This window comes from Schistocerca nitens, chromosome 8 (genome assembly GCF_023898315.1).
Source record: "Schistocerca nitens isolate TAMUIC-IGC-003100 chromosome 8, iqSchNite1.1, whole genome shotgun sequence".
Classification (NCBI taxonomy): Eukaryota; Metazoa; Arthropoda; class Insecta; order Orthoptera; family Acrididae; genus Schistocerca; species Schistocerca nitens.
The window spans coordinates 102,308,346-102,334,260 of NC_064621.1; the positions used below are offsets into that span (position 1 = coordinate 102,308,346).

The window sequence follows — 25,915 nt, forward strand, 5'->3', positions numbered from 1 at the left end:
TTATTACAAATATCATTTTATTTGTTTTAAATCACTTATTAAGTGGATAATTTGTAAACAGCGTTGTCATAGACAGCAACGTGACCACTGCGGTAGTCAGTTATCTCTGCTCGTCGTACAAGTCTAAACGAATATACTTTCCGAAACGACAGACATATTTGTCATTGTCGCCAAATACCTTTATCCCAACGGCTACAGTTACTCCAAATACTGCCATTATTTACAGCTTGAAAAGTGCTAAAGTTTCGCACGGGCCCCCTGTTGACAATGAACGCTCAGCTGATTGACACTGGGAAAACTGTTGTAATACCACGAATAGACTTGACACCACCTGATAACAAGCATGTCTTTTCAGTTGATAACACGACAGCTGCCTAATAAAATTGGCGATCGTTATAAAGAAGCCGCAGGGACAAACGCTTCAAAGAGCAGGATTGTATTTACCAAATCTCGTCTTTACTCATGGACAATTGAAGGGCTTATTTAAATAGTGGTACAAGTCCATTTTTGTTCATCGTGAGATACAGAGTCCTAAAGTTAAATGAGCGCTGAAAAATCTGCAGTTGACATACCAGAAATATTCAAACATATGGCTTCTTGCTAGAGATGAACCTTTCTTTCTGTTTGTTTGGATCATTAATTGCAGAAGCTTTATAAGCAGAAAAGTGAAGGTAATGGACTTATACCACTATTGAAATAAGCCCTTCAATTGTATGAAGCCTTTTCGAGGGTAACTAAATCGACGAACATTTTTGTATCCCTTGAAGAGAATGAAAAATAAAATTTACACGAAGATTACATTGTTACATATTGTTTATACCGAGGTGTTTTACTGCACTGTAAAGAATTTTGTTCACAACTATGTCCATGAAAATATATATGTATATAAGGATATATCATAGATTCATGATTATTATTTCGCGTCGTTCTTTTCATTTTTAAAGATATTTTCTGTTCATTCCCACAACCATACCATACTTTCATGATTATTATTTGACGTCGTTCGGTTCATTTTTAAAGATTTTTCTCTCCATTCCCACAACTACCCTATCCCAACGACTACACTTATTCCAAATAATGTCATAAGTTAAAACTATAAAAGTGTGAAAGTTTCGCATGGGTCCCTTGGCATTTCATAATCCTTATAAGATTACCAACACGTGAAAATACACAAAGGCATTAACATTTTACCATGTTAACTTTTATGTATAAGGTGACCAAAATAAAAATGACGCGAAATACATTTACTAGTATTAACGAAATAACTTATCCTAATTCGTGAATAGGTTAATCGTTCTGTAAAGAAGACACTTAAAATGACAGCTGCTAGTTCCAGAGACTCAAAACCATGAGTATGGGTCATTTCTGTGGGTGTTACGAAGGGAAAGACTCCACTTGGTGTCCCACACCTGGGCTGTAACGTCGATGCGGACGTGTGTTTATTTCTTGTTAGACTGAGACATTGCAATAACAGTGAAAAGTCAGTCAGTGCCTGTATCCGTTTTGAGTTTCCAGTCTCTCTTAACTTTTTTGCTCTTTAACATCCAATAACTCATTTTCCATTCTTATGGAAACTGGAAATATTCTTCCAAACTTCCGAATGTACTTTTTGTTTCTATTACATCTGCAATATTAATTCTTGCCAAATATTTAATTGATTCTTCGATTGATTGGTTACCTTTTATACGATAGTAAAAATGATTAAAATTTCGTTTGGGGAGTCTTCTACCAATCCTCATTGCATAAATAGAGAATCTAGCTCACCTTTTTCATTTCTTATGTTCTTCCGGTGCCATGGGACCCAAGATTCTTCTCAGAATTCTCCTCCGCTTCTCTGTAATTTCTGCTGTTTCAGACGCCATTCAGAACACATTATGCGTGCGCTTCACCTTGGTTTCTGTGCGCCCTAGTTCTGAATGGGCTGAGGTCTGAAGAAGACTCCTAGTCGGTTGTGTTAATCAGACAATTCTGTGTCAGTAGCATTGCAGTAGCCATATTTTAGTGATTTCGTTTCCTGATAGGTACACAGTTTGTCCCAGTTCCGCTAGGACTATATCAAAAATAAAAGTCACGGATTATGTTCGCAAAATCGCTATATTTATTCAAAACAGTCTTTCCCTGGACTAAAACAAAGCTGAAATCGTTTTAAGAGCGTTTTGAAATAGTCACTGTAGCCGTTTTTCCGAGTTTCATTTAGTGCTGCAGTACAGTTTTCTTGGATCTCCTTAACTGCGTCATAACGGTGTCCTTTTATTGCCAACTCGAATTTGGGGAGCATCTAGAAGTCGTCTGGGAACAAATCCGGCGAATACAGTGGGTCATCAGGGGCTCTGAGCCATTTGATGGCCAAAAACTCGTGCACAATCTTTGCTGTCTGGGCTGGGATGTCGTTATAGAGGAGCAACCAGAAATCTGTCTGTTAATATTCGAGTCGAATTCAACGAATTCTTGCCCACAAACGCTGGGGGACTCAAAAACTTGATGTTGCTTCACTGCTCGACTGCTATTTTCCGACGAGTGTCAGACACATACTATTACATTCGCAGCCACGATGCCTGCTGCAGCAATGACTTTCTACACAGCTGTTTTTGAAACTTCGAGTGTTGTAACGCCACAGTTCGCCACGAGATAGCATTGCAGTCTGGAATTTCACACAAGTGGTGCTAACGGAACTGGGGAACACTGTGTTTACAGTGACAGAAAGCATGATTCTTCTTCGTTTCCTCCTCTTCCTCCTCCTCCACCTCCTCTGCACGGTAGGCGGGCAGCAGCGTGCTCTAATGGAATAGCAATGAACTTGCCTCACACGTAGAGTGATAAAATGTGTGTTACTGACATGGGTCTGGAAATGCTTTATTTCCACGTGTAACGAAATCGCCGTAATGTCGAATTCGTTAAAGAATGATGAATAATAAATTTTATCTTTTTGCTTTTAAGTTAATTTTCTTTCGTGCGAACTTTGTTGTAGAACCGTTCTCTTATTTTCGTGTGGTAATAAAAAATTTTACTTTCTTAAGAATTACGTACATTTAAAGAAAAATATTACGTGCACTCATATTAACTGGATAATAATATTTAGTTGAGAATTGAGTCCTTTAGATCATTCGGCCTTGGCATACACTTTCCTGATGCAGTGGGTTTTTTGTTAAATATTTTTACTGAATTTTATCCCGGCAATAGCCATAGAACACAAGATTATCTCTATCAGCAGAAAATGTTGTAATTATTGCCAAGCCGACATTTATCACTGATCAAACCTACTTCACTATGCATTTGAGTTATTTTAAAGAACCAAACTGTTTAAATTTCAATGTTAACTAACATTAACTATCCGCCTACGAATGCACAAACGTATAATTAATTCAAATTTTATCATCCACAGGATCACTGAAAAAAAAAAACAATTTCTTAATTCACGATTGATTTTTATGCATCTGTTCCCGATTTACGGGTTTGATAATTTTTTAAATGTGCCGCCTCTTCAGATCTGCGATTGTTGATCGCGGCACAGCCCAGCAACACCGCTAAAAAAATGCTGAAAAATTCTTAAAGAAATTTTATAGATGACGTGGGCAAGCTAATTTACATAAATAATTCACACTTTTGATAAATACTGATATATTTAGCTCAAACAACAATTCAACTCACATTAATTCGTAACACATCGTCTAATGGCGGCTAAGTCCAGACGGAGACAAAAGACTTCTACACATTCGTTAAAAGCTTCTTCACAGCGTCCAACCTCAATCGCGTCTCATCAGACAAGACCAAAGAATACATAATGTTTAGTCCTTATATAGCATTTCCCGACTATTAACATTTCTTTGTAAATTGATTTCTGGCAAAATGCGATATCTCTGATACAGCAAATACTGACACATTTTACATTCACAAAATAAATACAGAAAAATTCCTATCCTAAATACAGAGAAATATTACAATAAAAATATAAGGAGAATAATTAATACCACATTAAGTAATATTTTTGTTCAATAATTACGATATATACAACTTGCCCAGAGCGGCGTATATGGTACAAATAAACTGTGAAAATGCCAGGGAACGTTACATTGCCCCCTGGCAGCATTTGGCAAAGAGTTTTTACACTTTGACACAATGGTGCCAGTAACGTTCTTTACACTTCTGTATGTTTTACGGAATGGCTCTTTTATTTAGTCCCAGGGTTATATAAGTTCATGGCTCCCCCATTTGGGCGTAGGCAAACAGGAAACCTGGGCAAAACTGTGCCGGAGCCCAGCCATCCCAGTTGGTTCATAGTTACGATGTATATACAACTTGCCCAGAGCGGCGTATATGGCACAAATAAACTGTGAAAATGCCAGGGAACGTTACATTGCCCCCTGGCAGCATTTGGCAAAGAGTTTTTTACACTTTGACACAATGGTGCCAGTAACGTTCTTTATACTTCTGTATGTTTTACGGAATGGCTCTTTTATTTAGTCCCAGGGTTATATAAGTTCATGGCTCCCCCATTTGGGCGTAGGCAAACAGGAAACCTGGGCAAAACTGTGCCGGAGCCCAGCCATCCCAGTTGGTTTATAGTCAATATTGTCTTTTTAACAGTTATTCATTTGAATTAAATTAGCAGTTTGTCACAAACGGGGTTACACAATTACACAATATCACAGTCACATACAGTTCAATGGAAGGTTTTTTGTGTGTGATACTATTATTCTTGTGATACACTACAAAGTCACTTGTCCTAGGATATATCACTCACGGACATACATAGTAAATGTTCAATGTTTATCGAAATGAAGTCATTAACATGTTATTCAGTTTATGTGAACATTTCAAAAAAAAGTCAATAATATTGTGTTTGGTGAACGGTGCGGAGTGATTGTTGGGCGGCGCTCGGCGCGGCGCGGTTGAGTGGCGCTCGGCGCGGCGCGCTGACTCCGTGTAGGTCACCGCCCCCGGCGTTGACAGCTACGGCGCGGAGGGGCGTGGCTGTCTGTCTGCTACGGGCTGCTGCGACCGCTGCATAGCTGGTGTAGCCGGATGCGCGTTGGATATCAGCTCGCCCGTGCGACATCTTCTTGCGGTGCTCCAGGAAACATGCAACAAGTTCACAAACAGTGTACTATCCTTATAGGCATTTTTCCTGCTGTGGGAAAGAACGCACACAGTTAGTGGTAGTTATTACTCAGTAGGCCTTCACTAGTCTGGTTTGCACAATGTTTCGTTGTCACAGTAACACTTTTATGGGCACACAATATTCTTCACCATGTCATGACTTGTCATTAGTCACACGCAAGTTTTCACCTTAGGACAAAATCAAAATGTATTTCTGTAGTCAATGCGCTTTCCTAGCGTCCCTTGACACACAAAGAGTTAAAGTTTGACACTAACTTGATCACCTTCCGTTATCGGTTCACTGTTCGTGTCGTGCTAGTTCCTTGTCCACTTGCACACACGGTGATGATACAGTTTTTTATTACTTATACACAACTACTCCGTGACGTATTGCTGCAGGTTTAACAGTCACTGTCTGTCTCTGCCGCACAATACTGCACTTTTGTTAAAGTTCCTTTATTTCTGTTTACAATTTCCGCTGCTCAATTTTGTTTGTAACAGCACATTCGTAACTCTTTACCAAGGTGTGAGATTTGCGTACATGGTAACAATTACTCAAAATTCGTATTAGTTTGCCCATAGTCATCTATATTCGTGTTCGATTAGATTTTATTTGTGCATTCCAGCCGGATTCAGGCATATTGTTCAATAACTCCTTTGTACTCATGTCACACTTTACTATTAACGTCCTACGTAACTACAGTGTAGTCTCTGTAGGCAAAAATTTACTTGGACTGTATCTGGCTAGCTCCTTTTAACTGATTGAATATGCACATGCTTCAATTGAAGCTTCTTTGTGCGTAACTTTGCGTTACATTAATTTACAACAAGGTTGCCTCCCGTGGTGCCCTCGGGTCACTACTGGGTGCATTATTTTCTCTGATAATATTGGTGAGATAATAAAGTTCTCAGGGCCTCATATTACTGATATTATTCTGGGTTCGGATCTGTCAATCTGACAGCTACACATATACATACATACACATAATAGAAAAGATTGTGCCAAGAAATATTTCAAATTTGACACACATATTGGAAATTATGTAATACACTAACTAATCCTTACTAAAATGTTCTTCTTGACTGAACTTTGTCACAGCTTAACACTACAAATAATTGCACTAATCAGATTATCTGTGCAAACATTTAGAGCATGTTTTAGATAATACAAATTAAAAGAGTACATAACACAAATATCCATACACATGAGAAAGTCAATCATATTCTTATAACTAAACACTTCTACACTAGTACACATTATCTCTAAAGATCACACATCATTAATGTTCATTTTACAAAAGAGTGGTGTCCACATAGGACTATTAGTCTTTTACTGTAGGAATGCTTTTAATCCTTACGCGGATACAGTCCCCGTACTCTCCCTGAGTGGGGATCAGCTAAGAGATAGCTACACTCATGTGGCACACTTACTACTCTAAAAGGTCCATTGTACACCAATTGCCACTTGCTATTCTGTTTCAAGGATGCCGAGGACTTAGGATGATTGCGTAAGAGTACCAAGTCCCCAACACTAAATTTTTGGTTATTCGTCACATGTCGGTTATATTTTTCTTTCCTTTTCTGAGCGCACCTGGTAAGGTTGCACCCTGCTTTTCTTATCTTCTCTTCCTTAGGCTCAGGAATGACTGGGACCTTAGGCAAAGGTGCCAGCCACTCGTTCAGAACTCTATTATTATTCATTAATATCTCGTTTGGTGGATACCCCGTAGAAGCATGCGGGGTTGCGTTGTGAATTTCTACAAACTTAGGTATCAGATCTGGCCATCTTGTGTGTTTATATGCAATGTATAACCTGAAAAATTTATTTAACTCTCCAAATGTTCTCTCTACTAAACTTGCTTGTGGGTGAAAGCGGGAAATTAGTATATGCTTTATATTTTGTTCATGTAAATAGTTTTTCCAGGTATGGCCTGTAAAATAGGAAGCATTATCCGATATTATCGCTTCTGGCTTACCCACTTGTGTAAAATATTCTTTCCCTAACCATTTAACTATTCCACGAGCAGTGGCTGATTTAAGGCAGTATATTTTTAAATATTTAGAGAAAAGGTCATACACCGCTAAAATGTACTTCAATCCACCCCTGGCTCGTGGGTAGGGTCCTGCTATGTCTATAGATACTAACTGAAGTGGTCGATGAGGCACTAAAGGATGCAGCTCAAACCTTGTGGACTTATTTTGAAACTTAGCTTTTTGGCACAGAGGACAAGTCCTGATAATGGTGCGAGTCTGCTGGCTTATCCCCTTAAAATAACAGAATTTGAATAAAATCCTTATTGTTTTGCCTATCCCAGGGTGACCCCATGCCAAATGCGTGTGCCACACTACAGCTGGGATAGCCTGTTGTGGTATACACACGACTCCATGGTCATTTGACAGACCTGTTTTATAATATAGGATATTATCTACTAATTTGAAATTCTGAACACTTTTAAGATTGGTTCCTTCTTTAATTTTGTTAATGATATCTCGCCAAGTCGGATCAGTTTCCTGCAATATAGACATATTCTTACACATATGTAAAAAGTCCCTCCTATGTACCTTATCTTGTACTAAGAGTATTCGATATTCCTCCGATTGTTCCAAAATATTTGATATTGAGGATTGCCCTAATGGGAGCCTCGACAAGGCGTCTGCTACAACGTTATCTTGTCCTTTTAGGTACATGATTTTAATTTTATATTCCTGTAATGCTAACCTCCATCTTAGCAAGCGGGTATGGTATAATTTGCAAGTCATAAGATAGCTCAAAGCCTGGTGGTCACTGAATACTTTGACTTCTTTACCATAGATGTAATAATTAAATTTCTTTACCGCCCAAACCACTGCAAGAGCCTCTAATTCGGTAGCGGAATATGCTCTCTCGCAGCTGTTTAGTGTGCGGCTGGCAAATCCGATTACATTGATTGTTGTGAGGTCGTTGCTCCTGTCCCACTGAAATAAACACGCGCCCAGACCGTATGAACACGAATCTGTCGCTATACAAAAATCTTTTGTCATGTCTGGGTGTCGCAGTATGTTTGCATTCACCAAGGCATTTTTGATAGCGTCAAATGCGCGCTGACATTCTTCTGTCCACACCCAGTGCGCATTTTTACGCAACAGCTCAATAAAGATTCGTTATTCATTAATTGGTTTGGGACAAACCGTCTAAAAAAAGATGCTAGACCTATAAATGCTTTGAGCTGTTTCTTAGTTCTCGGACTAGGAAACCCACGAATTGCATCAAGTTTTTTGCTGTCAGGTTTGATGCCTTGTGGTGTTATTATGTGACCTAGAAATTTAATCTGATTACGTCCAAATTTGGATTTATCAAGATTTGCTGTTACCCCCGCTTGCTTAAACCTTTCTAAGACTTTACTCAGTAGTTCTATGTGCTCCTCCCAGGTGGCAGTGGCAATCACTAGATCGTCTACATACACTGTTACCCTTTGCAGCAAATCCGGACCCAAAACCGCGTCAAGGGCTGTTATGAAAACTCCTGCACTTACATTTAGGCCGAAGGGTAGTACCCTAAATTGGTAGCTCCTTCCTCCAAATATAAATGCAGTATATTTCCTCGACTCGGGTGTGAGCAGGATTTGCCAGAAAGAACTTCTCATATCAATAGATGTCAAATATTGCACTCCATGGAATTTTTGAATTTGCTCATCAAGGTTTTCCGGATGAGTCCTGACAGGTACAATAATTTCATTTATATCTCTTGCATCTAGTACTAACCGTACCTGTCCGTCAGCTTTTGCTACCGCCACCAAAGGACTACTATAAGGGGACAAAGACGGTTCTATTATTCCCCACTTGATCAGTTTTCTTATTTCTTTAGCTACTATTTCCTTCTTGGACCAAGGAATGGAGTATGAGGCTCGACAGTAAGTTTTGTGAGGCTTTACCTCGATCTTGTACTGATATCCCTTAACAAATCTGTATAATTAAATAATAACTGGTACCAAATCCTGCTGTTGCATAGAATTCAAATTTTCGGACTGTGACACTTTGTTCACTAATGCGTCCATATTCGCTTTTGATTGATCACCTTGTACGTCAGGATAATAGAGATTCTGTCCTAGACAATGATTGTCTAAATGTAGTATCGACTGATTCCTACATTTTATATTAATAGCATTACAATTAGGTACAGGTACCTCTTCAGATCTGAGCATGGACAATTCTATTCTCCTACCAGCATTCATCAAACTTAATTTTCCCCGAGAAAGGTCGATTATTGCGTCCCTTTCTCTTAAAAAATCTACCCCCAAAATGCAGGCTACCTTTAAACCCTTTACTACCAGGAATGAGCTCGCTATGGCTTCTTCCCCTATATACATCTCTACCTGCACTTGGAGTTTAATTATTTGTCGCTGTGCACTTATGGCTCCAGTGACTTTACAATTATTCACGGGAAAAGTCAGCATACGCCTTTCCTTCCCCAGTACTTTGAATAAGTCCATACTCATAACACTGACAGTAGCACCTGTATCTACAACCGCTTGCACATCAATATTATTAATTTTGATCTCTATTATCGCCTGTACTTTGTCTTTGTGTTCCTTTATGCACGTGGATGGTTCAGTTATTAGTTCGTCTCCCATCTGTACCCCGTCATTATATCTAAGGATACAGATTTTGTTCGGTGTTTTGTTCTGTGTCGGGCTGCTCTCACTCCAAACCTCAGCCGACGATGGAGAGCGTATCTCGGCTGCATCTAGTTTGTTGAATTATTGCTAGTGGATGGGCGTGGCTGCTCTGTGTCACTGACCTCCACTATGTGCACGTTGTGTTGCGTCGGCCGCCACGGTTGCGCAATTGGCGCATTTTGTGGTGGCGGTCGGTTATTGTCATATCTATCACTGTTTTGCCGGTCCGGACTGGGCCTCAGGTTCTGTGGCCAAGTTCGGTTTGCATCATTATAAGTATTAGTGTTGTACGGCCCCCTGGCATTTTTCCATCTATGATTGCTTGGTGGGCTTGTTTCATACCGGTCATCGAACCTCCTCTTTCGGTCATTATTCACCGGCGGACTATTGCCATTCCGGTCTCTACCCCTATTTCCGTTTTGTGCATACTCTTGTCTCCTATTATTACCTCCGCCGTTTCCATTACTTGGTGGAGGCGTGTTATTTCTACCATTTCTATAACCGTTTCCGTTATTTCTAGCCTGTTCAGAGGCTGCCTTAACGTCCTCCTGAATCAGGTCAATTGAGTCCAGAACAGACAAGAAATATTCCATATCATTTTCAGGCACGTGTATAAGCTTTTCCTTTACATGTATCGGCAAGTGTGATTTCAAAAGTCTGATCAAATCCCGGGATGAAATCTGTTCGTCCCAGTAACGGGTCTTGTTAATGTACTTCTCAAAATATTTTCGCAAATTTCCTAGTCGTGGAGAATACGGCTCTGGATTATATACCTCCTTCCGTAATCTCTCTTGAATACATGTTGACCAATATTTGGCCAAGAATGCCCTTTCGAATTGCTCATATGTATCACAACTGTCAGCTGCTTCGGTTGCCCATAATGCAGCATCTCCTTGTATGTATGACATAACAAACTGTATTTTCTGGGTATGACTCCAAACGCTAGGCAAAATGTTTCTAAATCCCTTGATAAACACTACAGGGTGAACAGATTTCTTCTCCGTTGTAAAGATCTGAAACTGTCGGTTCCTAATCAGACTTTCTTCAATCACTACTTTGGAATGACATTTATTTGTTCCGCTTACATTGGTTGCCTGTTCTGTCTCGCAGTCGCAATTTTTTACTGCAGTATTTATAGGCCTATCATTGTTGGACCTAGCTGGCGTGACATACGCCTGCGCATCGTCATGCCGCAAGCTCAGCTCCATTTCGGCAAGACGGCGGTCCACACTCCGCTGCCACAGCGGAATGTCCTTTTGCACTATCTTTTTAAGATTTTGCACATCCGCATTTGAGCCTACATCTCTGGCCTCAATTGCGGCGTGCACTTTCTGATCTATTTCTTTTATGACTTCACGTTCTACTTTGTGCACTTGTTCGGTCACTTTGTCCTCAATTACTTGAGTTGTGTCAAGTTCTAGTTGTTCGACCCTATTAGTCAAGACACTGATCTCCTCTACGATATTGGCATTAGCCACTTGAATACTGTCTACTCTTTCGCTTAATTCTTGCACCGTTTTGGGTATGGTTTCATATTTTTGTTTCAAACTAACAATCTCACTTTGCATAACTTCTAAAGTTTGCATCAACTGTAAGTCCCTCTCATGCAGGCGTCGGTCACGCTCTGCTTGTTTAGCTTCACGTTCTCTATCGCGCTCTGCTTCTTTGGCATCACGTTCTTTATCGCGCTCTGCTTCTTTGGCATCACGTTCTTTATCGCGCTCTGCTTGTTTACTTGCAAATTCAACTTGGAAATTGAGCATACGCTCGAACATAACTCTTAATGATTGCACTTCTGACATCATACCACTCTCTGGTCCGTGTCCAGTGCTTGCTGATTGCACAGAATTTCCGCTCTCAACTGAATCACTGGGTGGCAGTGGCAACATTTCTTGCCCTTCTGCCCCCAGATTTTCACATAGTACTTCCTGAACTACGTCACTAACATTACTTTGTGTCCCACTTTCCAACTCGGTATCACTACTTACTGACTGTTGCTCATTATCCATATTGATATCTTTCTGACTACGCAGTCTAACCATAGTAAACACAAGAAATAAAATCTGAACTAAATATCCTAACACTCAGGTTTCACTGACATAACCACACAAGAAATGGACATTAACTAATACACACTTACTATATACTACAATGACTAACTACCTAAATGTCCTGTTATTTTAAAACAAAGTACTAACAACAAGCACACCACTAATGATCCGAGAACACTGCACTGAGGCTACTTTACTACCCACAGGACAACTACACTGTAGCTTTACCTTTTGGTGATCTATCTTGGGTGCAGCTGCCCCCTGATATTGTGGTAGGTAATTAATTTTTCGAAATAATGAGCTCTCTTCTTCAGCTTGCCTCTGGATACATAGTGTTCTCATGCAAAAAATCATACACAGGTATTACCACACAATATTGGTTATGAAATACATACAATACATAGAAAAATTATTAAATGTTCTCCAACAAAGTTCGACTATATTAATTCCCTAGTTATCTCACGGGTATTTAGTGGCCACTGCATATCGAGCCCCACGTTGGGCGCCAATTGTAACGAAATCGCCGTAATGTCGAATTCGTTAAAGAATGATGAATAATAAATTTTATCTTTTTGCTTTTAAGTTAATTTTCTTTCGTGCGAACTTTGTTGTAGAACCGTTCTCTTATTTTCGTGTGGTAATAAAAAATTTTACTTTCTTAAGAATTACGTACATTTAAAGAAAAATATTACGTGCACTCATATTAACTGGATAATAATATTTAGTTGAGAATTGAGTCCTTTAGATCATTCGGCCTTGGCATACACTTTCCTGATGCAGTGGGTTTTTTGTTAAATATTTTTACTGAATTTTATCCCGGCAATAGCCATAGAACACAAGATTATCTCTATCAGCAGAAAATGTTGTAATTATTGCCAAGCCGACATTTATCACTGATCAAACCTACTTCACTATGCATTTGAGTTATTTTAAAGAACCAAACTGTTTAAATTTCAATGTTAACTAACATTAACTATCCGCCTACGAATGCACAAACGTATAATTAATTCAAATTTTATCATCCACAGGATCACTGAAAAAAAAAAACAATTTCTTAATTCACGATTGATTTTTATGCATCTGTTCCCGATTTACGGGTTTGATAATTTTTTAAATGTGCCGCCTCTTCAGATCTGCGATTGTTGATCGCGGCACAGCCCAGCAACACCGCTAAAAAAATGCTGAAAAATTCTTAAAGAAATTTTATAGATGACGTGGGCAAGCTAATTTACATAAATAATTCACACTTTTGATAAATACTGATATATTTAGCTCAAACAACAATTCAACTCACATTAATTCGTAACACATCGTCTAATGGCGGCTAAGTCCAGACGGAGACAAAAGACTTCTACACATTCGTTAAAAGCTTCTTCACAGCGTCCAACCTCAATCGCGTCTCATCAGACAAGACCAAAGAATACATAATGTTTAGTCCTTATATAGCATTTCCCGACTATTAACATTTCTTTGTAAATTGATTTCTGGCAAAATGCGATATCTCTGATACAGCAAATACTGACACATTTTACATTCACAAAATAAATACAGAAAAATTCCTATCCTAAATACAGAGAAATATTACAATAAAAATATAAGGAGAATAATTAATACCACATTAAGTAATATTTTTGTTCAATAATTACGATATATACAACTTGCCCAGAGCGGCGTATATGGTACAAATAAACTGTGAAAATGCCAGGGAACGTTACACACGTTAGAGCTCATTTTCTACTTCTCTTCGTTATCATATTAATCATGTTAAACATACAGTAACAGAACGTACCAGCATCACATGAAACGTTTTCTTACTTGAAATGTTCAAATTCAAGAGAAATGAACGAAAGAGGGTGGAAGGACGGTTAGAGTTTAACGTCCCGTTGATAGTAAGGTCATGAGACACGGAGCACAAACTCAGATTACGAAAGGATGGGGAATGAAATGGCTCTTGCCATTTTCAAAGGAACCATCCCATCATTAGAGAAATCGCGGAAAACCTAACGCTGGATGGCCGGACGGGTAACTGAACTGTCGTCCTCCAGGTTCCTTGACCTCCCCGCTTTCCGGACCTAAACGCACTACGCTTTTATTTGCGGGGGCATTTGCAAGGTCTTCTGTACGTTACCCCGGTACAAGATGTCCAGAGTTTTCGTACCCGTATTGTGGAAGGCTGTGAAACAGTGCGAAGTTCTTGAAGGGTACATCAACGCACCAGCGATTCCATGCGACGGCAGATTGGTGCGTGTATCCTTGCTAACGGAGGGCATTTTAACCGTTTCATTTAGTAAAGTGTTCCATACTGTGCTGATTCGTTCTTTTCCTATCTGTTTTCCCTGATTAATGTGTTGGAGAGTTGCAGAAACTGAACTCTAACATGCAAATGAAGCGTCCACATAACATATTTTTTCCGCTATGTATGAGGAATGTTTCCTGAAAGCATAGCCATACCTTTCTGTCAGCCTGTATACATCAGCATAAAGGTTAAGTCGTTCGATTGCTGTGCTGTATGACTTTGGTGTTATTCGAGGTATTCTTTTATTAGCAGTATCGTTAATCAATCGGTACACCAGTACATATACATAAGTACTCCGCAAGTCACCGTAAGGTGTATGGCGGAGGGTACCTTGCACCACTATTAGCCATCACCTTTCCTGTACCATTCCCAGATGGAGCAAGGGAAAAGCGACTGCCTGTATGCATTCGTACAAGCCCTAAGTTTTTTGTCTTCGCGATCCTACACGAAATGTGCATTGGGAGCAGTAGAATCGTTCTTCAGTCAGCTTCAAATGCCGGTTCTCTAAATTGTCTCAACAACTTAGAGGACCGACGTTTGAAGCTGACTGCAGAACGATTCTATTGCCACCAATGCACAGTTCGTGTAGGACCGCGAAGACTAGAAACTTAGGACTTGTACGAAGGCATTCAGGCAGTCGTCTTCCATCCAAAGATTGCCATTTGAGTTCACGAAGAATATCCGCAACTCCGTGGAGGTATGTACCGGCTATGCAACTAATTGAAAGCAGTTTGTTTATTGCCATATGCGTTTCGGGGAAACATCGTCAGTGGTCTGAAATACATGTTTCCTTTTATACATACAATAAATGTATTATGTGGTAGATATAATATGCTGCTATATTACATTATGTCGTTTTTTTATCTTCTTTTTTGGGTTAGAATCAACTAACCTAAAAAACAAGAGATAAACAAAAGAAAAAAGTGAAATATCGCCACTTCTGTTTACACAGGACATGAACATGTAATCAAGGAATAAACAGCTGGAAACCAGAGCCTTCTAGATTGAATACTTCCAGAGATATAGTAAACTAAGTCAATCTAGAACGATTGTATTTTATTACGTTTTCACTGTTAACTTGGAAACGATGAAAAGTACATTTCCAATTTGAATTATTTGATAAATAATACATCAAATTCTTCAGGATAAATCAAACTTTAGTATGAGATGTTGTTGTTGTGGTCTTCAGTCCTGAGACTGGTTTGATGCAGCTCTCCATACTACTCTATCCTGTGCAAGCTTCTTCATCTCCCAGTACCTACTGCAACCTACATCCTTCTGACTCTGCTTAGTGTATTCATCTCTTGGTCTCCCTCTACGATTTTTACCCTCCACGCTGCCCTCCAATGCTAAATTTGTGATCCCTTGATGCCTCAAAACATGTCCTACCAACCGATCCCTTCTTCTAGTCAAGTTGTGCCACAAACTTCTCTTCTCCCCAATCCTATTCAATACCTCCTCATTAGTTACGAGATCTACCCACCTTATCTTCAGCATTCTTCTGTAGCACCACATTTCGAAAGCTTCTATTCTCTTCTTGTCCAAACTGGTTATCGTCCATGTTTCACTTCCATACATGGCTACACTCCATACAAATACTTTCAGAAACGACTTCCTGACACTTAAATCCATACTCGATGTTAACAAATTTCTCTTCTTCAGAAACGATTTCCTTGCCATTGCCAGTCTACATTTTATATCCTCTCTACTTCGACCATCATCACTTATTTTACTCCCTAAATAGCAAAACTCCTTTACTACTCTAAGTGTCTCATTTCCTAATCTAATTCCCTCAGCATCACCCGATTTAATTTGACTACATTCCATTATCCTCGTTTTGCTTTTGTTGATGTTCATCTTATATCCTCCTTTCAAGACACTGTCCATTCCGTTCAACTGCTCTTCCAAGTCCTTTGCTGTCTCTGAAAGAATTACAATGTCATCGGCGAACCTCAAAGTTTTTATTTCTTCTCCATGAATTTTAATACCTACTCCGAATTTTTCCTTTGTTTCCTTTACTGCTTGCTCAATATACAGATTGAATAACATCGGGGAGAGGCTACAACCCTGTCTCACTCCTTTCCCAACCACTGCTTCCCTTTCATGCCCCTCGCCTCTTATAACTGCCATCTGGTTTCTGTACGAATTGTAAATAGCCTTTCGCTCCCTGTATTTTACCCCTGCCACCTTCAGAATTTGAAAGAGAGTATTCCAGTTAACGTTGTCAAAAGCTTTCTCTAAGTCTACAAATGCTAGAAACGTAGGTTTGCCTTTTCTTAATCTTTCTTCTAAGAGAAGTCGTAAGGTTAGTATTGCCTCACGTGTTCCAACATTTCTACGGAATCCAAACTGATCTTCACCGAGGTCGGCTTCTACCAGTTTTTCCATTCGTCTGTAAAGAATTCGCGTTAGTATTTTGCAGCTGTGACTTATTAAACTGATAGTTCGGTAATTTTCACATCTGTCAACACCTGCTTTCTTTGGGATTGGAATTATTATATTCTTCTTGAAGTCTGTGGGTATTTCCCCTGTCTCACACATCTTGCTCACCAGATGGTAGAGTTTTGTCATGACTGGCTCTCCCAAGGCCATCAGTAGTTCTAATGGAATGTTGTTTACTCCCGGGGCCTTGTTTCGACTCAGGTCTTTCAGTGCTCTGTCAAACTCTTCACGCAGTATCTTATCTCCCATTTCATCTTCATCTACATCCTCTTCCATTTCCATAATATTGTCCTCAAGTACATCGCCCTTGTATAGACCCTCTATATACTCCTTCCACCTTTCTGCCTTCCGTTCTTTGCTTAGAACTGGGTTGCCATCTGAGCTCTTGATATTCATACAAGTGGTTCTCTTCTCTCCAAAGGTCTCTTTAATTTTCCTGTAGGCAGTATCTATCTTACCCCTAGTGAGACAAGCCTCTACATCCTTACATTTGTCCTCTAGCCATCCCTGCTTAGCCATTTTGCACTTTCTGTCGATCTCATTTTTGAGACGTTTGTATTCCCTTTTGCCTGCTTCATTTACTGCATTTTTATATTTTCTCCTTTCATCAATTAAATTCAATATTTCTTCTGTTACCCAAGGATTTCTATTAGCCCTCGTCTTTTTACCTACTTGATCCTCTGCTGCCTTCACTACTTCATCCCTCAGAGCTACCCATTCTTCTTCTACTGTATTTCTTTCCCCCATTCCTGTCAATTGTGCCCTTATGCTCTCCCTGAAACTCTCTACAACCTCTGGTTCTTTCAGTTTATCCAGGTCCCATCTCCTTAAATTCCCACCTTTTTGCAGTTTCTTCAGTTTCAATCTGCAGTTCATAACCAATAGATTGTGGTCAGAATCCACATCTGCCCCTGGAAATGTCTTACAGTTTAAAACCTGGTTCCTAAATCTCTGTCTTACCATTATATAATCTATCTGATACCTTTTAGTATCTCCAGGATTCTTCCAGGTATACAACCTTCTTTTATGATTCTTGAACCAAGTGTTAGCTATGATTAAGTTATGCTCTGTGCAAAATTCTACAAGGCGGCTTCCTCTTTCATTTGTTCCCCCCAATCCATATTCACCTACTATGTTTCCTTCTCTCCCTTTTCCTACTGACGAATTCCAGTCACCCATGACTATTAAATTTTCGTCTCCCTTCACTACCTGAATAATTTTTTTTATCTCGTCATAGATTTCATCAATTTCTTCATCATCTGCAGAGCTAGTTGGCATATAAACTTGTACTACTGTAGTAGGCATGGGCTTTGTGTCTATCTTGGCCACAATAATGCGTTCACTATGCTGTTTGTAGTAGCTAACCCGCACTCCTATTTTTTTATTCATTATTAAACCTACTCCTGCATTACCCCTATTTGATTTTGTATTTATAACCCTGTAATCACCTGACCAAAAGTCTTGTTCCTCCTGCCACCGAACTTCACTAATTCCCACTATATCTAACTTTAACCTATCCATTTCCCTTTTTAAATTTTCTAACCTACCTGCCCGATTAAGGGATCTGACATTCCACGCTCCGATCCGTAGAATGCCAGTTTTCTTTCTCCTGATAACGACGTCCTCTTGAGTAGTCACCGCCCGGAGATCCGAATGGGGGACTATTTTACCTCCGGAATATTTTATCCAAGAGGACGCCATCATCATTTAATCATACAGTAAAGCTGCATGTCCTCGGGAAAAATTACGGCTGTAGTTTCGCCTTGCTTTCAGCCGTTCGCAGTACCAGCACTGCAAGGCCGTTTTGGTTAATGTTACAAGGCCAGATCAGTCAATCATCCAGACTGTTGCCCCTGCAACTATTGAAAAGGCTGCTGCCCCTCTTCAGGAACCACATGTTTGTCTGGCCTCTCAACAGATACCCCTCCGTTGTGGTTGCACCTACGGTACGGCCATCTGTATCGCTGAGGCACGCAAGCCTCCCCACGGCAAGGTCCATGGTTCATGGGGGAAGTAGTATGAGATAATAATCATAAAATGTCACTTTTAGACCAGACACTGAAAGTGACTGTAAACTGCGTGGCAGAGGTTGCTTTTTATTGGATTAAATTTATAGATTCCTTCCCATCCTATTAAAGGAAGGACCTTGGAAAGAATGACAGTTTAATGCTTCTCTAGACAGACTGTTTTGGGCGGCACGTGTAGCAGCCTGAAGAAATTTTGTAAATTGCTATACAAAAACTGATCCTCGGAACTTTCGAAGTTGAGTGTCGCCCAGTGCCATTCATCTTTCTTCAAGTATAACCCAGTTCCGATTTTTCAGTTCAGTGATAATCGTTCACGGGCCGTTCACATATATGACCATTCGTGTTGCCCTTCTTCGTGTACGCGGGATGTCGTTGTTAGTTCTGCTGTAACGCATACTTCCCAAGCAGTGCAAAGGCTGGAACGAGTACTCTAGAACTGGTCCTACTATAGTCTCGTGTGCCATTTCACTACTTCCAACCATCCAACAAATTTAAGTGTCCCGTTTGCATTACCTATTGCAGATTTTACTTATTCATCTCATTTGATAACACTTCTTAGTTTAAATGGCTCTGAGCACTATGCGACTTAACTTCTGAGGCCATCAGTCGCCTAGAACTAATTAAACCTAACTAACCTAAGGACATCACACATATCCATGCCCGAGGCAGGATTCGAACCTGCGACCGTAGCGGTCACGCGGTTCCAGACAAGCGCTTAGAACCGCACGGCCACACCGGCCGGCTCTTAGTTTAACTTGTAAACGTTTCAACTGCATTCCGTGCTCCAGATGTTGGCATTAATCGAGTAGTCGGATACTATAGTACCTTCGTTATAGGGTTGATTGCTGGATTTGTGTGGTCTTGTTAGATATTAATGGCAGCTAAAGGATGCCTAGGATACTTCTGGAAAATTCGAGAAAAATACTGTCTTCATCGTGTTTTGATACACTTCCAAAATGCCCGCGCTCCAGGATTGCTTGTGATACTCTCTGTCACTTCATTTCGCTCATAAAGATAACAAAACGCTTGTTGTAAGCTAATTTAATGAAAGGGTCACGTCCAGATGAATGTACGAAATAGAGCTAATTAAAAGTTGCAACCGCGTTCGGCGTCTACAGCGGTTGCTCGCTTTCCTCGGTAATCCCCCACTTCGGGCCGTCCCCCCGCCGCTCTAATTGGCCAGAACACTGGGACCGCATCATCGATTGGAGGCCGTCCCTTCCTCGAGCAACCGTAGCGGTGCGCACCGACACCCCCTGGACCACTCCAGAAGGATTCACCCGTGCAGGCTCTCGGCAGATCTGCGCTGCTCCGCACCACAAACGGCTGGTGTAGGCCAGCACGGCGCGTGTGTATTATGCTGCCAGCGAACAGGAGTGGGGTACAAACCCAGATTTAGGCCTTTTTCCGCGTTTTTCCTAAATCAGTTAAGGCACATTTAGGGATGAGTGTTTTGAAAGAGGGATAAGACCGATTTTCCTTCCCAATTCTCCCGAAGCAGAGCTTGTGCCTCGTCTCCCCTACGTCGTCAGCGTAGCATTAGACATAAGTCGCGAAAGTGCGACAGTTTTTCTCCAACTTCGTTACTGCAGCGCTGTCAAGCAGATAGCATGTTTAAACACACCAAGAATCTGTGTCTTGTGTACATAAGGGGAGCGTGTAGGGGGAGGGGGAGGAGGGGGGAGGGAAGCACATTTAAAATTTGTTCGTGGGAGCTTATTGTGGCTATATGAATTGTAGTAGAAATCAGAAATATAATCCGAAAATATCCTTCTTTCGGTTTACAAAGATGCTAGAAGTACGAGGGTCGCTCTATAAGTAATGCCGCACTTTTTTTTTAAGCCATTAACATAAACAGACAAACGTCCTTGTTGGTGCTTCAAAAAAAAAAATGTTCAAATGTGTGTGAAATCTTATGGGACTTAACAGCTAAGGTCATCAGTCCCTAAGCTTACACACTACTTAACCTAAATTATCCTAAGGACAAACACGTACACCCATGCCCGAGGGAGGACTCGAACCTCCGCCGGGACCAGCCGCACAGTCCATGACTGCAGCGGCCTGGACCGCTCGGCTAATCCCGCGCGGCGGTGCTTCACATTTGATGTTTGTTCTGTGCGCCGGTGAAGTTTCGAACCGTTCTGGCAGATGGCAGAGCCGTAGTACAGCGTCAAAATGGCGTCTACATGTGACTCACATTACAAACAGCGTGCTGTTATTGAAGTCTTGTGCGCAGAAAAAGAAACCGTGGTGAACGTCCATGAACGTTTGCGTGCAGTGTATGGCGATGTTGCAGTTGATACGAGTACAGTTGGGCGACGGGTAAAGAAAGTTACAGCCTCAGGAGATGCAGAAACAGAGCTGCATGATCAGCCACGCTCGGGACGTCCAGTCACAGCCACTGCTCCAGACATGCTGAATTTTGCGGATGCCATTATTTGTGCCGACCGGCGCATCGCGACAATTGGCTCTACAGTTGTCGGACAGCATTGGAGGTGCGTCTGCAATGATCGAGACTCTCGGATATTCAAAGAGGTGTTCACGATGGGTTCCGCGAATACTCATAGCAGCCCACAAGATTCAAAGAAAGGCCATTTCATCTGAATTGTTGGAGCGTTTTGAGACCGACGGAGAGGCCTTTCTGTCACGGATCGTTACCGGGGACGAAAGTTTGGTGCACAACTTTGTGCTGGAAACAAAAAGGCAGTCCATGGATTGGCATCATCCTCACTCACCAGAAAAGAAGAAATTCAATACAACCCCCGCCGCCGGAAAAGTCATGGTGTCAGTCTTCTGGGATTGTGATGACGTCAGTCTCGATGTGATGCCAAGAGGGTCAACCATCAATTCAGAGGCATACGTGAAGACTCTGAATAAACTCACGAACCGTTTCTGACGTGTTCCATCGGACAAGAATCCAACAGAAATCTTGCCCCAACACGAAAATGCACGTCCACACACACAAGTCTGAGAATCCGGAAACACATCGCCAAATTGGGTTGGGCATCGTTGCCGCAACCACCCTACAGTCCAGACCTGGCACCCTCGGACTTCCATCTCTTTGGACTGCTTAAAGATTCTCTACGGGGAACACACTTTGAAGATGACGAGAGTGTCAGTCATGCAGTGAAAATATGGCTACGCCTACAGGACGATAGCTTTTACCAGCAGAGAATACATGCTCTTCCACAACGTTGGCATACGGCCATAGAACGTGATGGAGACTACGTAGAAAAATAGGACATGGACAAGATATGTTGGTGAATCTGACTCTTACCAATAAATATGTTCTGAGAAAAAAAAATGTGGGGCATTACTTATTGGGCCCGCATCTCGTGGTCGTGCGGTAGCGTTCTCGCTTCCCACGCCCGGGTTCCCGGGTTCGATTCCCGGCGGGGTCAGGGATTTTCTCTGCCTCGTGATGACTGGGTGTTGTGTGATGTCCTTAGGTTAGTTAGGTTTAAGTAGTTCTAAGTTCTAGGGGACTTATGACCACAGCAGTTGAGTCCCATAGTGCTCAGAGCCATTTGAACCATTTGAACCATTACTTATTGAGCAACCGTCGTAAGTGAATAATGTTACAAATAACAGATGCTCCATTTGGGTTGGGTAGTGGCACTTTCCAGTCATGCGAGATGCAGTTTAACATTTCCATTCAGTCGTAATGTCTTCAGAATTCCGTTGTTAATAAGACTGGAAAGTTTTTACCAACCTTTCAAGATTTCACTACTGTATGAGTTTCTGAACGTTTCCCGAATGCTGAGAAACATGTCAGTTGACAACTTTTTCAATATTTGGTTTCGTTCTTCGGTATCACACGTATACATATAGGGCGTAACTGAATTCCATTTACATACTATGCGGACAAGTTCCTTACACCAAAACAAGAAAAGAAGATCTAGTAAACATGCGTTCTAAAATTCATATCTTACGGGCCATGAGCACTTATTCAACAGTAAAGATGTGTTTCACAGTAGCGAAGAGGAGCAATTGTGTTCTGGCGCTGCAGTCCGGAACCGCAGGACTGCTACGGTCGCAGGTTCGAATCCTGCCTCGGGCATGGGTGTGTGTGATGTCCTTAGGTTAGTTAGGTTTAAGTAGTTCTAAGTTCTAGGGGACTTATGACCTAAGATGTTGAGTCCCATAGTGCTCAGAGCCATTTTTAGGAGCAATTGTTCATGGCTCTTAACGTGTGTATTTTAGAGCCCAGCCGTATGGGATGGCCGCGCGGTTTGAGGCGCCATGTCACGGATTGCGCGGCCGCTCCCGCCGGAGGTTCGAGCCCTCCCTCGGGCATGGGTGTGTGTGTTCTTCTTAGCATAAGTTAGTTTACGTAGTGTGTAAGTCCAGGGACCGATGACCTCAGCAGTTCGGTCAAATGGTTGAAATGGCTCTGAGCACTATGGGACTTAACTGCTGTGGTCATCAGTCCCCTAGAACTTATAACTACTTAAACTTAACTAACCTAAGGACATCACACACATCCACGCCAGAGGCAGGATTCGAACCTGCGACCGGAGCGGTCACGCAGTTCCAGACTGAAGCGCCTAGAACCGCGCGGCCACATCGGCCGGCAGCAGTTATGTCCCTTAGGAATTCACACACATTTGAACACACATTTAGAGCCCATGTTTACTGGACATTTGTTTCTTGATTTGATCCATGCTATCTCCTCCCAAAATATGGAAAGCGAAGAGCTTGCAGTAGAAGAGATATGTTTCAAAGCGTCGAAGACCAACAAGAGATTATAGCTCTCAAGCTAAGCATTTTAGAGTCCATGCTTACCAGACATAATTTTCTTTTTGAAGTAAGGAACCTGTCTGTAAAGGGAATTTACTTATACCATGTATGTTTTTGTGGTTATGTACTAGACTGAATAAGGAAAATCGTAGCTCCTTTCCCAAGTCAGTGCATATGGCCGTGTGCAAAAGCCCAAGGAATTTTTAAAATTTCAAGATCGTAACAAATTTCATGAACGCAACGAAACGTTTTGATTTGCGTTACATTATATGCACATAAAAGAAGAGAGAGTTATCAATTATGTATTGGTAGTATAACAGTGTTTTGTGGTACAATATCCATGCCGTGTGCTTGTTTCCACTCCCCAGGAGCGGGAAATGGCTTATTAATATGAGAATGGATGATCTGCAATGGGAAACACAGAGCAAAATTTGAACGCGATATACGGTTTCTTAGTGCAAGCATCCAAGGGCCACTTTAATATTGTTGTTGTTACCATTGTAAGCTACATTCTTGTAATGTGTCCTTCAGGCACATTTTGCTTCAAGTAGATTACAAAATGGAACTACACAAGGCAGCGACGAATGATAACACAAATTTTCTTTGCAAGGATTACGTGAAGCAGGGTTGTCTGTGGCATGAACGAATAGACTCGCTGCGTGTAGCCTACATGCATCTGAGCCTCATTACTGTAATATTCGCGCAAACTAAGTTGACTCTTGGCGTGGTGCCTTTATGGTCGCTCGCAGCAGCCACAGCGCCGAGTGTCAACTTAGTTTGTGCGTTTAGTATTCCTCCCTTTACACTCTCCCTAGCCACACTTCAACCCAGTAACCAAATTGGCGATTGCTCCATGCCTGAGGATGTGTGCTGTCAACTGACCCTTTCGCTTAGATAAGTTTTGCCTTATGTTTCATTTCTCTCCAATTTGGCTCAGTGCCTGATACGTCTGTGGTCGTGGTGGGGTAGGAGACTAGTTCTGTTTAGCTAAAATCGTGATTTTTTTCCTTGGGAAGGAGGGGGGAGGGGAAGGGGGGGAGGGATGGCAGCTGCCCTGTCATGTCCCTCACTTGATGTACCCTTATCGGTTGCAGTGGACTCACAAGGACACGACTGATTTCCTTCCTCCATCTTTGTCCAACCCTAGTTTGTGCTCCACCTCCTGAAACCCTAATCTCGCTTTTACATTTGACGGATGTACTCCTTTTCTCATCTCTGTGTTTCCCGCTAAAGAAGGTGTCGACGACGGCTCTGTACAATCACTCCCTCTTACCTTATCAAGAACAACCAAAAGAAAGTGCACGCCTTGTGCTATCCATTCTGCCACTAGACAATCTTTTATAGAACCAGATGATCTGCTGCATATATTCTGTGCTGATTACAAATACACGTCAGTCAGTACGTTTAGTTCCAGGCGCATGTTTGTTACACAACACACTTTCTTTTTTCTATGTTCTGTTTGTGCTAGTGAGATTTTAGCAGCTGCGTGGGTTTTGTTCACAGCATCCGGTTCGGGGTCCGTGATGGGCCGTGAGGTGGGCCCGCCCCCGCCGCCGCCGCCGCGCGCCGCCTCCGCCATGTCGCTGCACCTACAGCCGCCCCCGGACAAGCCCGACCGCCAGGCCGGCGTCGCCGCACCAGTAAGTTACCTTCACGTTTGTGCTTTTAGACGTAGCCTAACATTCGTTAAGTAGTGAAATGGTATATTGTCTCAACGACAGTGTTTCACTGCAACACAGTGTTGGTGTAACATCTTGTGAGTACAGCTCACACATCAAGCTCCTTCACGTTACATATTTTATACTTATATTGGGTAGTAAGTGAAATACTGCGAACTGGATGGGGAGCAGTCGACATCTGGGGCAAGTACAGTTTTAACTTATATACACTACTGGCCATTAAAATTGGTACACCACGAAGATGACGTGCTACAGACGCGAAATTTAACCGACAGGAAGAAGATGCTGTGATATGCAAATGATTAGCTTTTCAGAGCATTAACACAAGGTTGGCGCCGGTGGCGGCACCTACAACGTGCTGACATGAGGAAAGCTTCCAGCCGATTTCTCATATACAAACAGCAGTTGACCGGCGTTGCCTGGTGAAACGTTGTTGGATGCTTCGTGTAAGGAGGAGAAATGCGTACCATCACATTTCCGACATTGATAAAAGTCGGATTGTAGCCTATCGCGATTGCGGTTTACCGTATCGCGACATTGCTGCTCGCGTTGGTCCAGATCCAGTGACTGTTAGCAGAATATGGAATCGGTGGGTTCAGGAGGGTAATACGGAACGCAGTGCTGGATCCCAACGGCCTCGTGTCACTAGAAGTCGCGATGACAGGCATCTTATCCGCATGGCTGTAACGGATCGTGCAGCCACGTCTCGATCCCTGAGTCAACATATGGGGACGTTTGCTAGACAACAACCATCTGCAAGAACAGTTCGACGACGTTTGCAGCAGTACGCACTACCAGCTCGGAGACCATGGCTGCGGTTACACTTGACGCTGCATCACAGACAGGAGCGCCCGCGATGGTGTACTCAACGACGAACCTGGGTGCACGAAAGGCAAAACGTCATTTTTTCGGATGAATTCAGGTTCTG

General features: G+C 41.7%; 1 protein-coding gene across 1 annotated transcript in view; it reads left to right on the forward strand.

The window, feature by feature from the left end:
- LOC126199424 (uncharacterized) overlaps positions 1–25,915 on the forward strand; it is a gene marked incomplete at its 5' end in the record, with an annotated part of 737,054 nt that overhangs the window by 590,229 nt on the left and 120,910 nt on the right. Inside the window, one exon of the mRNA XM_049936342.1 lies at positions 24,812–24,948. Coding sequence (XP_049792299.1) covers positions 24,812–24,948 — 137 coding nt within the window. The remainder of the gene's footprint in view (positions 1–24,811; positions 24,949–25,915) is intronic.